This window comes from Lygodium microphyllum, chromosome 12 (assembly GCF_053477565.2).
Source record: "Lygodium microphyllum isolate KBCC chromosome 12, Lygodium_microphyllum_v1.1.10, whole genome shotgun sequence".
NCBI lineage: Eukaryota > Viridiplantae > Streptophyta > Polypodiopsida > Schizaeales > Lygodiaceae > Lygodium > Lygodium microphyllum.
In genome coordinates, this window is record NC_141146.1 from 21,209,215 (window position 1) to 21,224,565 (window position 15,351).

General features: G+C 42.5%; 1 protein-coding gene across 1 annotated transcript in view; it reads right to left on the reverse strand.

Annotated features, from left to right (window-relative positions):
* Positions 1 to 1,858: 1,858 nt before the first annotated feature.
* Positions 1,859 to 15,351, reverse strand: part of LOC148027528 (uncharacterized) — a 94,368-nt gene continuing 80,875 nt past the window's right edge. The window contains exons 8-12 of the mRNA XM_087689259.1: positions 3,814 to 4,035; positions 3,633 to 3,728; positions 3,310 to 3,504; positions 3,045 to 3,158; positions 1,859 to 2,883 (exon numbers count right to left, since the gene is read on the reverse strand). Coding sequence (XP_087545385.1) covers positions 2,623 to 2,883; positions 3,045 to 3,158; positions 3,310 to 3,504; positions 3,633 to 3,728; positions 3,814 to 4,035 — 888 coding nt within the window. The 3' untranslated portion in view covers positions 1,859 to 2,622. The remainder of the gene's footprint in view (positions 2,884 to 3,044; positions 3,159 to 3,309; positions 3,505 to 3,632; positions 3,729 to 3,813; positions 4,036 to 15,351) is intronic.

The window sequence follows — 15,351 nt, forward strand, 5'->3', positions numbered from 1 at the left end:
GATTGATTGTAACCTATCAAGACTAAATTGTAATCCAATATAACTAAAGCATATTATCCTTCAGGTATTTATCAAGATTACATGCAAAAATAAGTGTGCATTCGCATGTGGCACGCACGTGCATACACAATATTAATTATGATAAACGCATCCCCCCAATTTTCAATCATCAGCAATTAGACCTATTGGTTGGACTAAAACTACAAACAATATTTGGGTCACAATTCAATTAGGGGCCATTACACGGAGATCCAGTATAATAATTTTTATCAACCTTCCATTTACAGTAATGGCTATTTTATTTTGTTTGGATAAAAAGGCATGCAAAAACCCTTTGGCATAGGCCAAAAAGAGTACTCGGCTACCTCTACACATCACCTAACAAAACAAAAGAAACATAGGCTATTTCTTTGGTAGGTGGATTGCCCCTTTGACATAATACCCTTGCAAAGTAGCCTAAATAGTTTGCAAAGTGAAGCGCAGATGACAAGACGTATCTACATTTTCTGTACGAACAAATACGCAATATCTGAGTCAAGAGAGAGTATCAAGTTGCATGCATATCTCACGAGGGAGGATACTATGTCACTACCCACAGTGCATATCCGTGTTTCCCTCCTTAACTTACACACCGTTTCCCCAAACCATTGGATACACTATCCTCCCATTTGATGAGCAACCTGTCGCAGTCAAGACCCTCTCGCCATCCTTCCGAGGCAATGCTGGCGCCAAGTTCTCCAAAAGGGTTATTAGTCTGCTTGCATCGCATTATTTCCATTCAATTTCAAGAATGGCAATATATTGCCATCCTTTCCCGGACCATTAGCTACCCTGTACCAGGTTTGGATGACCACAACCTCCCAGCTTATAGTTTGGATGACATCCTTGTTTCACTTGGTATATTCCTCTTCACTTCCACCCTAGCACCCTTGACCCAAAATATGTTATTCTCAGCATTAAGTATTTTATAGCAATACTCCATTTATCACTTCCAATAATTGTTGCCCAAGATGCTAGCAGTGAAACTCTGTTCCTTGACTTTCTTGATCGCCTTCACTCCAATCCATTCTAGCCCCAGTTCATACAAAATTTGTTATTGCAAACAGGCAATACTTCAGTGAGCACGAGCCCAAGGTGTCTACTGTTGCCAACATCCCTTTAATAGCTTGGCCTCAACACCTTTCCTTCCTTCTGTATATCCAATAAACAGTTTAAGAATCTTCAACTTGACATTGGTGACCGTGCTGTAGAACTCCACCTGCTAACATTTTCCTTTTATCTTATCAAAACGCATGTAAGAATTTGGACTTCCACTCACATCAACCCCTACCGGTCTTGCTGGTAGTGAGATTAGCCATCTAGACATGATTCCCCGCTTCCAACCCTTACCAGTCTCGCAGCTAATGAGATTAGCCATCTAGGCATGATTCCCCCCTTCCAACCCAACTTGGTTACATCACATCTAATATAGTTTTGCACAAAAAGTCAATGCTTGCTGGATTACTGGAGCCAACTCTTTTAGAAGATTGCAAGTTGTCATCCCAGACATGCTACATACCTGACTTGATTTTGGGCACTATGGAGTATCAAGAAGACGTGAAATCATGCCACACTTGGTGACAGTATCCACATGTAATTTTAGTAGACTTTTTTCAATTCTTCTGATCATTCTGTGTGATACTATCACCTATTTTAGTCTTCCCTAGAAAAGTGTGGCTATCCACTAAAATGGAATGAGGCTCGACAGTACATAGTTGCAAAAGAAGTGTAGCTACCCCCGAAAAGAAGGATATGAAGCTATTGATTTGTTGAGAATGCTAACATTAGGCAGATGGCTTTCTGCACATGCAAAATGATATAATCAGGAAGAGAAATCCATCCACATACTTTCAATAGAAGAAAACAATCAAAGTCATGGCAGTAAGCTCCCCTAGATACTACTTCAATGCCTTTCTGCTTCATAAGTAAACAGGCATGTTCTAAAACACCTACATATACCACACCCCTTTACAAATCAGAAGAAACATTCAGCTCCACCCCTTCATATATCTGGGTTGAATAATATCTGAAGGCCTGAGAGTTTCCGATGTTGTACAAGATGCCCCACCAGGAGAGTCACTCAGCCACCAGACGCCTATCATTACAAATGGAAATGTGCACACCCCACAGGTTGATCAGCCAATATGTATACAAGCAGTAATCCTTTGTAATCATCACATCCTGTATGTATAATCATCTCATGGAAAACTCATGCTTCATGCAAGAAAAATTCCCTTTCCCTTATAGCAAGTAGAGTGATTGCAGTTGATTGAGCTGTAACACCTAAGTTTCCTTTAACCTGCAAGTGATCAATTGACTGTGGCATGGCCATCTACAAAGTGTTATGTAATCTTGGAAGAATAAACTGGCTTCCAAAAATGCTGCCCTCACTACCAGATGTCTACAAACTGCTCAAACTTTGTTGCCATATGCTAACGTGTAAAGTGAGCTTGGCTGTACGGGAAAAACTAAAACAAACTATTCCCGGTACCTTTCCTCTATCAAAAAGCTTGCCATCTGAGATTAATCTCTGGAAAGTAAAATGTTCATGTGATCCTGATTAATTTCTGGCACACCCCTGAATCATTTCCATTTTTCCTTCAACTCCTTCTTTTCTGACAAGATCCATGTTGTCACAATGGCTACCAGCAGTGCAATAATCGTGATCAACAGCAGTGCATAGCTGAAATCCTCAGTAAGAGAATCATACATTCGTGATGGAGCTGTATGTGTATAAAAGAGATCGACACCATATGCAAAAACTAGGCTTGTTGACTCGAGGCCTGCAGGTATGGTTATAATTCCCCGCAATCCTTCTACTTGGTAATCATGGGTTAGGTATGACTGCAAGACAGCAAAGCAAAGTGGTACAGTAAGAAATCCAGCATCTGATACAGATATAATTTCAAGCCTTTCCATATTATATAGTTCACATACAAAATCAACTGACTCCAACTGCAAACTATAACATGTTGGTTTCAAGACTTTCAATAAGTAACGCATACCTGTGGATGGATGGGTATAGAGTCAGTTAAAGGTATGACACCATCCTCTCTTTCAGCAGGTGTTGGATTCAAAGTTCTACGAGGGTCAAAGAAACGCTTATCCAAAGCAAGCACCTGGAAGGCATCAAATGAAAGTCAAATAACATATTTCCTACAGTAAAAATCTTAGCAAATACATTAGAACACAATCAAATGGTAAGTATGCTTGGCCTCTTTCAGGTCTAGAAACTCTGCTTGACAACATTATACTAAATGTGAAGTATACCTGATCTCCAATAGTGCCAACAAGAACTTGTTTTCCTGTGATACCACATGCAGTGGTAGTCACTGCGATTGCCTTCACTGAGTATGGAAAGAAATAACTTTGAAATTTCACATCCAAATCTACATGTGAATATGAAGATATGGGTGAACTTCCATTATGCCTTCCCAACACAAGCTGGAGAACTTTTTGATTGTCCTGCATTATTATAAAATACACTATCAGTGGAGATGAACCCTACAATCGCACTAACATATGGAAAAAACTTCACAAACAAAATGATGCAGGGTTATCAACCACTTTTCTGTGATTAACAGGAAACATACGATGCGGTTCTTGTCATAGATCTCTAGTACAGACATCTCAAAGCGATATGCTTGCAGGTTGAAATAGTGATAGACAATCCAATTCTCACTGAAAACCTGTCCATTAAAAGCATTGTGTCACAAAAGTTTGGTGCAGCTCAACGCTCCAAAGAGAATTTGACAAGCAAAACACATGAATTACCGCTTGTACAGGTCCCTGCATGTTAGGGTGCTTAACCCGATGAAGAATACGGCCAGATACAGTATCAATAACATATGCCACAAGCCAGGTCTCCTCCGGCAAAGCATCTCCAATTCTTCCTGAACCTTTAGGAGCTACAGTTGCCACAAACATAACATTCTTGTTCAGGTACTTATACAGAACATCCTGATTGGTCAACACCTTTGCTTGAGTGTGCACAACCTGTATAGAAAAAGCATTTTACTTTGAGCCCTCTATCCACCAAAGAAAGACAATTGTAAAGTTAGGAAGCAAACAACTTCCATTCATAGCATAGCCTGAATAGCTTTCAATACATTGCATAGACCTCTACTTTTTCTCATATCATTAAAAACTTTGAGCTGACTGAGCCGAAATTCAATTAACACTGTCTGATATAACAACTTAAGAGTCCCAAACACGAATATAACAAAACCTCCTGAATTTGCCAAACCTATTTTGAGTGACCAAAATGGGACAGCTTTGACTGGGTTACCAAAGGTCCTAAGATCATCAGTTCAGGTTTAGCTTAACCTTGCATTTCACCTCCACATATACCAGACTAGATGCAATCAAACAATAAGATCATAACAGCAAACAAGGTCCATGTATGGCATTACACAATCCCTGTAGCTTCAATCCTCGGTCCCAAATTAGTGATGTAATCTGCAAGCAGCCTGATGCTGCTTGTTGATTATTATGGTGAACCAAAGGGGGGATCTCCCATTTCATCATCTTATATGTGAACAACTTGATAATTACAGGACTTGTCTTCTAGTTTTTCCTTTGTTTTTTATATCACTGCCTGGGAACTTGGAAGACATCCGAATGTGCAGCAGAAGCAATGAAGACAATGGACATGAAACCAAGGAACTAAAAAGATGATCAAAGTAAGATACAAAATGTCATCTCGACGCAGTGCAGAGTGGGTGCAAATGAGTGCGCTGCTAAGGGAGAGCACACCAAATGACGACAATAAGCAAGAATACAACTCCATTGGGGTCTATGTATAGTGACCATTAAGTGTGAACTAAAATTACATGTCCTGCCATAACAAAACTGGCCATAACTAAGTAAATCCAAACTGACCTTGAAACAAACTAAAAGTGTTAAGAGCACCATAATGTACCCACTGACTCGATAGAAAAAGATAGATTATTGGCTGAGAAGGATAGGGAGAACCAGAGCCTACAACAAACAATGTTTGTCATTGAAGATGCTATGCATGCTATACACGTGTAGAATATGGACTTACAGTCTAAAGTTATGGACTTGGAGAAGGAGAATCAAAACATAAAGAGGAAGCTCACAAAAACTTTGGAGATTGGGCCCACTTTAAAAACCAAAGAAGCACGTCGCCGCATCTGATTAGTTAAACTAATTCACCAATTAACCAAAGCAAGTGGACAATATCATAGACGCAATCTGCTACAATGAGACATATGTTCCCTCATGCAGAGAATGATACTTTTGCCAAAGTCCTAAGAAATGATATGGTCAAAAATACATTGGAAAATCATAAATTCATGGCCATTGTAGATGGTGTCTCAAGTGAACATTTTAGGGATGTGAGCAACTTGTTTATTGCTACAGATGCTCACGGGTTATGTGACAAGGTGGGAATGAGTTTTGAGTCATACATTATGCTTTACCAACATTTGGATACAGGTTTTAAGAAAGTCTTCAAAAATAAGTGAGTAATGCCTCTGCCAAAATGATTTCATGTGAAGAAGACTCGAAAATAACTAAATGAGAAAGTTTTAGAACTAATTAGTGAGCCTAAGCATTGAATGACAAAATAGAGCGTTGGTATGAGGAACACAAGAATGCTCTGAAATATAGCCTATTGCTTGTGGAACGAGAACTGAAAATGGGGATTATTGAAGAATATGGTGAGATTGTAGCACAAGGGGGTATGCCAAATGAGAAGGAAAAAGTTGAGAGACCCCAAGTGTGTCAAGCAAAGCCATGCACTAAAATGCAAGGAGCTGAAACTAAAATTGGGACAGAAAGTGAAAGTAGTGAAAGTGAAGTGGATAGAGATGAGAATACCTATGATGCAATGGAAAACCAGTTGGCTATGGCCGAAACAATGATGTCAAGCAGGCAACTGAGTAGAGAACAATGAAATACGCTACAGCAGCTAATGACTACATTGAGAGTGGGGCTGGCAAAGTAAAAAAGCCAATTTGAGGAAACTATCAAGCCAATAGTTACCATGGGCGAGTCTAAGGATGAGGATTTAGAGACCAATGTATTGCATACCTTTATAGATGAGCCCTGGTTGAATAAACTGGATACCTTTATAGATGAGCCCTGGTTGAATGAGCAGATAGACTGGGATGCAGAAAGGCAAATTCGAGAAGAGAGGATGTGGGAGGAGGCACGACAAATCGAAGAGGAGATGGCCTTACTAGATGAAGATCCAGGCCGGTTTGATGATGTAGTTGAAGATGAAGAAATGCACGGGGTAAGTCAATGGACCAAAATGGAAGAGTGGGTGGCAAATGAGCCATACCATGATTAGTTTGATGAACCGGAAGAGGCCTATGTTGAAGAAGAGGTGATTGAAGATCAAAATGGCCGGAACAGAGAATCAAGGTGGGAAGAAAGAGATGAGCATTGGTCCCAAGACGACTAGGCACAATCTTTTGAACCTAGATATGAAACAGATGATAGTGAGCGGTGCAAGGTGAAAACGATGAGGCCTACGGGCCATATCATGATGATGATAACCGCTTGTTATGCCAAGTAGAGCAATTATGGGCCGATGGGCCGAACAATGAAGGGCAATTGGAAGAACTCATGACGGTGTGGACGAGTACAAATGAAGCCGTGACCACAGAGTCTCCATAGTGCATAGAGGTGGCCTATGGGCCAAGTGTCATGTTTGATGGAGTACTCATTGAAGAATGTGTGAAAGTGAAGACGACCTACGGGTTGAATCTATTGATGGACCAAGTGATGAGGAGATCGAGGACATATGCGGCAACGAGGCCAAAGACTCCTATACCTGGAGGGAGTATAAAGAAATCACCACAAATTTAGAGACTCCTACACCTAGAGGGAATATAAATAACCTGAGGGCAAGGCCCAAATGGTTTGATGAGGTGACAACTTGGTTTGAGAAGAGAAAAGTGTGCGGGCTAGAGGCCCTTTTCTTGCGTGAGACAAACACTGAATCAGATGATGAGAGTTACATGACTGTAGGAGAAGAGGATAAGGCCATGTGCCCAACCCTTAAGGAACTCGTGAGCCACAAGTCTAAAGAAATGGCCAAATGCATTGAGAGCCATAGGGCAAAAGACTCCTAGAGCTGGGAGGATAAAATGATGGCCGATTCAGAGATGGAACGTGATGAAACTCGTGGAGCCGCGATTCTAAATGAACGTGCCTTCTGTGTTGAGTTATGTGATGAGGCCAACTGGCCGGTAGGGAAAGAACTCATGAGCCGCGAGCCTAAACAAATGGTTGTGTGTGAGGTTGAGATGGGTGAAACTCGTGGAGCCGCGAGTCTAAATGAACATGCCTTTTGTATTGAGTTAGATGATAAGCCAAGGAGCCAAAGGAAGAACTTTTGAGCCACGAGTCTAAGCGAATGGCCGTGTGTGAGAGTGAGAAGGTTGATAAGGCCAAGTGTCCGAATTGCCAACAACTCGTGGAGCTGGCGAGTATAAAGAAGCGGACTGTATGTTGTGATAAGATGATGTGTGATGATGAGATAGTAGGCCGTGAGGGGTTGGTAGTGTCGAAGAACACGTGAGTCGTGAGTCTAAACTAATGGCCGAACGTATTGAGGTAAATTGTGAGGCTAGTGGGGCCGATGGCAAAGAAGAGGACAGAGATGAAGACCCAAGCTGGGAGCAGGCTCAATCCAATGATGCTTCAAACCACAAGGTGAAGGGCGAGACAACGGAGTCAACCTTGGAACCTCAAGATACCGAATCAACTAGCAAGGGAAAACATACATGCTTCGACGATGAGGTGCAAGTGTACTCTTACGAAATTGAAGAGGAAAGAGATTGTGCTACAATGGCTGATTGCAAGAGAGAAGAGCCCTCATACAGCAAAGCAAACAGGGGTACTAGGGTGCATCTAGTGTGGACAAACAATGACGAATGGATCTTCTGGAATAGCACTCAAGTTGCAGAGGTGCAAGATGGTGGCAGTCTCGTACTTCAAATGAGAGTATCTTTTAGAGAGTCTTCTTCATCATCAAAGTCTGCTTGCACATTCAAGCCCATTCCGATCTTGGGACCAAGGGGATGCAACTTGTTAGATGATGTCATTGTGGTGGGATAGCTTTATGGCAGAGCTGAGCACGTTGCGCAAAGGCTTCACCCTCCAAGCAATAAAAGATGGATCCGGCTCGGAAAGGAGCCCGACTTAGTTGCTGAGGCTAGGTGTGAAGGCTTGGTCTCAACTTGGGCCACAAAGTCTTATCTCGGCGGTAAGAGGCCAATGTTGATAGCCAAAGAAATGGATTTGGCTGTAAGATCAAGGTGATATGTAGCTACCCCGCGTATCAAGCCATACAAGGCTATGTAGAGGTGGACATGGCGAGGAAGATGACCCTCGTGTTGCAAGCTAGGCAATTTAACGATTCTCATCAAACTATTCTAACTTACACGTGGGTGATCTAGCTCAATCTGGCCAAGCAAGGCCTTCTAGTGCAAGCTAGTGCAATATGGCAAATCAATTGCAATGGCTTTTGTAACTATTTGCACATCACCAAGGTGGATCTGGGCAAAGAGAGCCAACACAATTGGTTTCAACAAGCATGGGCAGTTGTCATGAGAACATGTATTTTTGAAACCTCACTTAACATATGGATTAATTTTTAATCACATGATTAAGTAAATGTTGCACATGTGAGGTGAAACTAGGGTTAGAGTAAATTTATGAGCTCGGGACCCAAGAAAATCACGGAATGTCAAAGGCAAAAGTTGCTATAAGTTATGCCGCACAGGTACTTGGTGGTATCTGGTGCCAGTTGTTGGCCTAGATCATTCATTTAGCCATAAGTGTCAGTTGGTGAAACTAAAGGAGATACTCCGGAGTGTAAGATGCCTAGCCAATTTAATTATTGGCCAATCATATTTTTTTGGGTAATTTAAATATGGATAATGCTAGAAAAATCATTTGGGAAGGCTGCCACTTGTCATGCAAGACTAAAAAACGTCTTTAGAGACTGGAGAGAGACATTTTTAGTATATTTGTCTTGCAAGACAGAGGGAAGAGATGTTGTTGGTTTGATTTGCAGCCATTGGAGGACTTTCTGAGGCAGCCAAGGGCAGGAGAAGACCAATCAACAACAGATGACAACATCTACAGGTTGTTGAGATAGGGCAGCAACTGCATTTGACTGGTTTTTAGTCATTCTTCGCAACAAAACTCTAAATTTTCTCTCTCTACAGCTTTCTCTCTCATCTCCCAGCCATTTCATAGCCTTGCTCCGAAGATCTCAGCATTTGGACCCTTGGAGGCTGAGAAATTTCAAATTTCCCTGCTGTAACCCTAATCTGCAACAAAAATTAGGGTTTAGCAATAACCTCGGAAAGCGTGCCAAAAATTGCAAGCTCCAAGACTTGGATTCAATAGGGCTGAAGCTGTTTTTAGTCTATTCAAGTGGAGGGACCAGTAAATAATCGAATTCGGGGCATTTTTCATCTCCATCAAAGCAGATGAAGACCAATTAAGTGCTCAAATCAAGGGGCAAATCAGATTGAAGACTTGCTGGTCACTTTGGACAGCAAGGGGAGTTTGGATTTCGAAGAGGATCAGGAGAATCCCATTGTAAATCAACTTTTTCTTCAATAAAACTAAAGAATACCAAAAGGGGCACCAATTTTGGGGCCAATTGGATGTGCATTGTCCAAGATCAATAGATAAATTTGTATTTTCAGATTTGCATTAATTGTTTAGTGCTGTAATTAAGTTGTAATCAAGGATTTACCACCCATCCATGGAAGGAAGGCTGGTTACATGGTACCATTGCCCAGAGACCATCAAATCCTTTGAATTGGTGGGTCCATGGTACTTGATTGCAACTTGGAACTATTGCATTATTGCTGAAATTGTTCTCAGCAGTGAATTACAGCAAGCATGTCTTCACATGGTGATATGGGATCAAGTGGAGAGGATGTATCACTCCTTGGTCAATCACATGGTGACGGGGGAAATGCAATGATTGATGTTGGGCATGGTTCTCAGCATCGACAGCATGCTGAAAATGTGGAAAATGAACCAAATGTTGGCACTTCAATGCATAAAGAGGCTAATGACCAGCAAGGGGCTGAAGAATTTGATGATAGCTTCAAGGATTGAATGCATACAGCAGCAAATCTTTTTTGCTGAATTGGCAAAGGATCCGCAATTTATTCGATTCTTAAATGCCCCAAAGAAGGACAGCAAAGGCAAAGAGAAGAAAACACCTACAACTTTAGGACTGCGCCAAGAACTAAAGGAATGCCTAAGCCTTCTTTAGAAAAGCCCAAAATGCCTGATGAGTGCAAACAGTTGGTATCCGTGGGGCAGCAAGTGCAAATGCATGGCCAACTTGGTAGTGCCAATCCATGGGAACATGGGTAGCAAGGCAATTATGCACATACAAGCATGGGACAGCAAAGATACTTTGGTGGTGGTACCATTTTTCGTGCTATGGTGGGACAAGCACCGCATATGGGAATGTATGGCACAAATCCCTATGGCATGCAGCAACCAATGCATGGCTCACAACACCCAATGTATCCGAGTAATGCAAGTGGAATGCCTAATCCCATGTATGGCAGCATAAGCATGATGCTTGGAGCACAAAGCGTGCCATATGGATATGTACCGGCACCCGCAGGAACTGTTGGAGTACAAGGATTTGGCGTTGGTCATGTAGGTGCTTTAGATAGTGCTGGATTTTTATGCAAATACAGCCAATACACCCTTTTTGCAGCAGCCCATTTATGATAGCTTGACTCCTATAGGTCCGCCAAAGGACTATGAAGAAGGTGGCAAAAGCGTGAAGTTTGAGCCTTTCAATGGTGCACAAGATAGGCCGAAAGCACTTGTTTTTATCAAGCACTTTGATGCAGCCTTCTTTTGGAGGCAACTTCATAGAGGCATCTAAGATACGCAAGGTAGCCACATTTTTGAAGAGAAATGCATTGCAGTGGTAGTCTACACTTCTTATTCAAGGGAGCCACTTGGGTCCAATTTAAGCAAATGTTTGCTTCAAATTGGTTGACAAGAACCTTTGAAGTAGACATTATGACAACTTGGAATCGGTTGAATTCCAAAGACTGCAAGAACTTGGAACAATATAATAAGAAGTTTTGGGATGCATTGCTGCCAGTTACTTCCTATCGCACAATACCCCTCCATGAGTAGGTCGAGAAGTATATTTGTGGTTTGCCAAAGGGTATTCGGGATTTTTGCATTAAGTCCACTATTTCCAGCATGTCTCAGCTTATAGAAACCGCTACTACAACTGACACATTGTTGCGTGTAAAGGATGCAAGATTCCACGATGATGATGCCAAGTCACATATCAAAGAGTCAAAGGCTGAGAAAAAGGGTAAATCTGAAAATAAAGCTGAAAAATAGGGCAGATCTGAAAAATAGGGCTAGAAAGAGGAACAAATCGTAGAGAAAAAGAGAGAAAAAGTGATGCACTGTCACGTAAACCTCAGCTGTCGATTGTCAATATGGTTTATCACACTAAGTTGGATGCCATGAAAGAGCAATATGTTGCTGATTCGGACTTTGCTAATGTTTATGATCAGCTTTGCAATGGCCAAAGGCATGGACACTTTGTGCTAAGAGATGGATTTCTAATGATGCATCACACCACACAAATTACATTGGGTGCTGCCCATAGAATCGGCAAATTCTAACACCCCCCTGCTATGCCAATGTGATGAAGTACAAGGATGATAAATCACCAAAGGGTAACAAGTTTAAGGACTTTTGAAAAGCCTCAAACTTCTCACGTGGTAGTGCCTTGATGAAAATGTCTGCAACATTTTTCTGTGTGGATACATACATCAAGCTGATCTCTCTTGCATAGCATCTCTCTCTGAAATAATGGTAATCCACCTCTATGTGTTTCGTGCAAGCATGAAACACAAGATTTCGTGCTATTGCAATAATACTTTGACTATCAAAAAGAATGGGTGTAGGACCCTCCAATGGTAAATGCAGATCAGCCAACAATCTGTGCAACCATACACATTCCACTGTTGCCGTGAAGGCTGCCCTGTACTCAGCCCCACAAGACAAGGTAGCCACTGTAGGTTGTTTCTTGCTTAGCCATGAAATGGATGAACCCAATATGAATCACTGTGAGCATGTTAGTGCAAGTCTCCCCCCCTAGGAAATAATAATGCATGTGCCTGAGTACCTTGCAAATATACGAAGATCCGCTTAACAGCTTGCCAATGTATGGTCCGTGGGCTATGCATATACCTGCTCACCTGAGATACTGCATACTGAATGTTAGGGCGTGTATTGCAAAGATAAATAAGACAACCAACAGCCTGGCTGTAAATTGCAACATTAGACATCTCTTCACCATCATGCATAGACAGCTCTGAGCCTGGCTCCATAGGAGTGCACATAGGTTTGCAATCTTACATACTAAACCTATGTAACAACTTATTCACATATTGTGACTGTGACATGATGATATCATGCTGATTTTGGGTGAATTGAATCCCCAAATAATACTGTAGGCAGCCCATATCTGACATAGCAAATGCATGTTTTAATTCAGCCTTAAAATCTGTAATTTTTTCTTTTGTAGGTCCAGTAAGCAGCATGTCATCTACATAAAGAATGATAATCAACGAGTCCCCCGCGCCCCCCCCAATTCTTAATGTATAGAGTAGGAGCAGTTGGACTATTTTTGAACCCTTTGCTAGCCAAATAAGTATCAATTTTGGAGTACTATGCATGAGGAGTCTATTTGAGACCATAAAGAGCTTTATGCTGCTTGCATACCATGTGCTCTTTTCCCCTTAACCACAAACCCTAGAGGTTGTGACACATAAACATCCTCATGGAAATTCCCATTCAAGAATGTTGTCTTAATGTCCAACTTATGTACTTTCCAGCCATAATTTGCAGCCATAGCAATCACACATCTCACCGTACTCATAGGGGATATAGGAGCAAAAGTTTCTTCATAATCTATGCCCTTCTTCTGTGCATAGCCTTTTGCTACCAACCGTGCTTTCTACCCATTTTGTGCCAATGGCCTTCTTGCCACGTGGTAAATCCACAAGATCCCATGTAGAGTTAGTGGCAATAGAGTCTAACTCATCCTACATGGCCTGCATCCAATGTACATCTTGCTGAGCTTCGTCCAAGGAAGTAGACTCATCATCATCCAATAGTGAGCTCATAAATACATGCTCATCACAATCATCTACTTTCGTAAAATCAATCAAATGTGCCCCCCCTCCATCATGTGTTGCATTTCTAACAGCCCTTCTAGTGCGTTGAGGTATAGGAGCATCCATTTTACTCTCTTGGAGAGTCTGTAACAGCCATCTTGGGACTATTTTGGCTGCATTTACAGCAGCCCTTTCATGCTGTACTGCTTCTTCCACTGCATGTGGCAAACCATCACCAATACGCTGCTGTTCGGGAGCATATGGTGCAACAACAGCTTGTTGTATTAAGTTTGTCCTGCCATTTACAGCAGGCACAGACTCCAAAGTAAGTGGCAAAAGACCCTCAAGACATCACCAATGTCATGGGTGGCTGGCCTTTGAAACTGATCATGTGAAAATGCAGCATTTTCAGCGAATAGAACATCCCTACTAACAAAGACTTTCTTCGTGCATGGGTCATACAAGCGATAGCCATTGCTCTCAAAACTGTAGCCAATAAATATGCATTTTACAACCTTGTCATCAAGCTTCCCACAAAGCTCTTTCAGAACATGTGCATAGGCTATGCAACCAAACACCCGAAAGTAGTCTACTTTGGGTTTCTTGCCATGCCAAGCTTCGAACAATGTGATCGTCCTTAGTGCCTTAGTGGGTGTACGATTCAACACATGCTTTGCACACTGAAGGCCTTCCAGCCAAAATTTATGAGGTAGCGCCTTGCTTTTTAGCATACAACGAGTCATCTCCATAAGAGTCCGATTCTTCCTTTCAGCAACACCATTTTACTGAGGAGTCATTCTAACAGTGGTTTGATGCGTAATGGCATGATCAAGCAAATATGTCTCAAAAGCACGAGACATGTATTCCCCCCCTCTATCTGTGCAAAGTGTCTGCACTTTTAAGTCAGTTTCAGCTTCAAGCTTTGCAACAAGATGTTTGAAATGCATGAACACATCGGATTTTGCCTTCAACCCACACACCCATGTATACCGAGAGTAGTCATCAATAAATGTAACAAACTACTGATGACCTCCAAGTGCACGTCCTCATGGGACCACAAACATCAGAGTGAATAAGCTGCATTTTTCGGACAGCACGAGCTGCACCATCCTTTTTAAAGGCAAATCTATGCATGTTGCCCAAAATACATCCCTCACATGCATGAGGAGGTGGAGTCTCCACTTGAGGCAATGCATCTACCCATAGTAACAGGGGACGCCTGTCCTGGGCTCCCACGACGCTAGAACGCCGTCTCGAAACAGGACGCCTATGCGAGACGCAGAGGTGGAACAGGGGAGGTCCCCATTTAGATGGTCACAAGGGGACAGCCGTCCCCACATCCCCAGGACGTCTTACCTGTCGGGGACGGAACTAACGAGAGACGGACAGTCACTTTTCCCCACTTCTCACGCAACTTCCGCCGGGCCGCCTAACTAGCACATCTCCCGCTCTGACTGGCCGCGGCTCCTTCGACACCTGCTCCAACTTCCAACTCCTACTCCCCCCTCCCCCAGCCCACCTTACTACCCTCCCCGCATCCCTTCTTTGGCTTCTTCTTCTTTCTCTCGTCTCCTCCTCCATCTCCTCTTCTTCATTATCATCGTCATCATCTTCTCTTCCCTCTTGCTCCTTGCAATTTGGGCTCCTAGCCTCCCTACATCGAGCACTTGGGTCCCGTAGTTAGCAACTAAGCAACTAGCATGGCTTCTTCACAACCAGCTCGTCGAGTGGAAGGGAAAGGCAAATGCTCCGACACATCGTGGTAGGATGAGATAAATGCTCAACACCCATCAAGTGGAGGCGGATCATGCCCTTGGTCATACAAGATGTGTCCATATTGACATACGAGTGGCGCAAATAAAGTAAGGGCCCATTTATTGCATGAGTCAAGATTGGAAGTGCAATTTTTTCCCAATGTCACGCCGGAGAAGAGAAGGGTGCTTCTAGACCATGTGTTGTGATAAGAGGCTCTATTTGCATCGAGGCGTGCACGAGTGGTAATCGATCCAGCTACACTTGCAGCAACAGCTGATAGGCCTAGAGCTTCATCTACAGTAGCGAGTGTGACATCCACACCACATGGAGTCGCTGGATTGAGTCCATACTCACCATCAGTGCCTTCGTCCTCGACCAT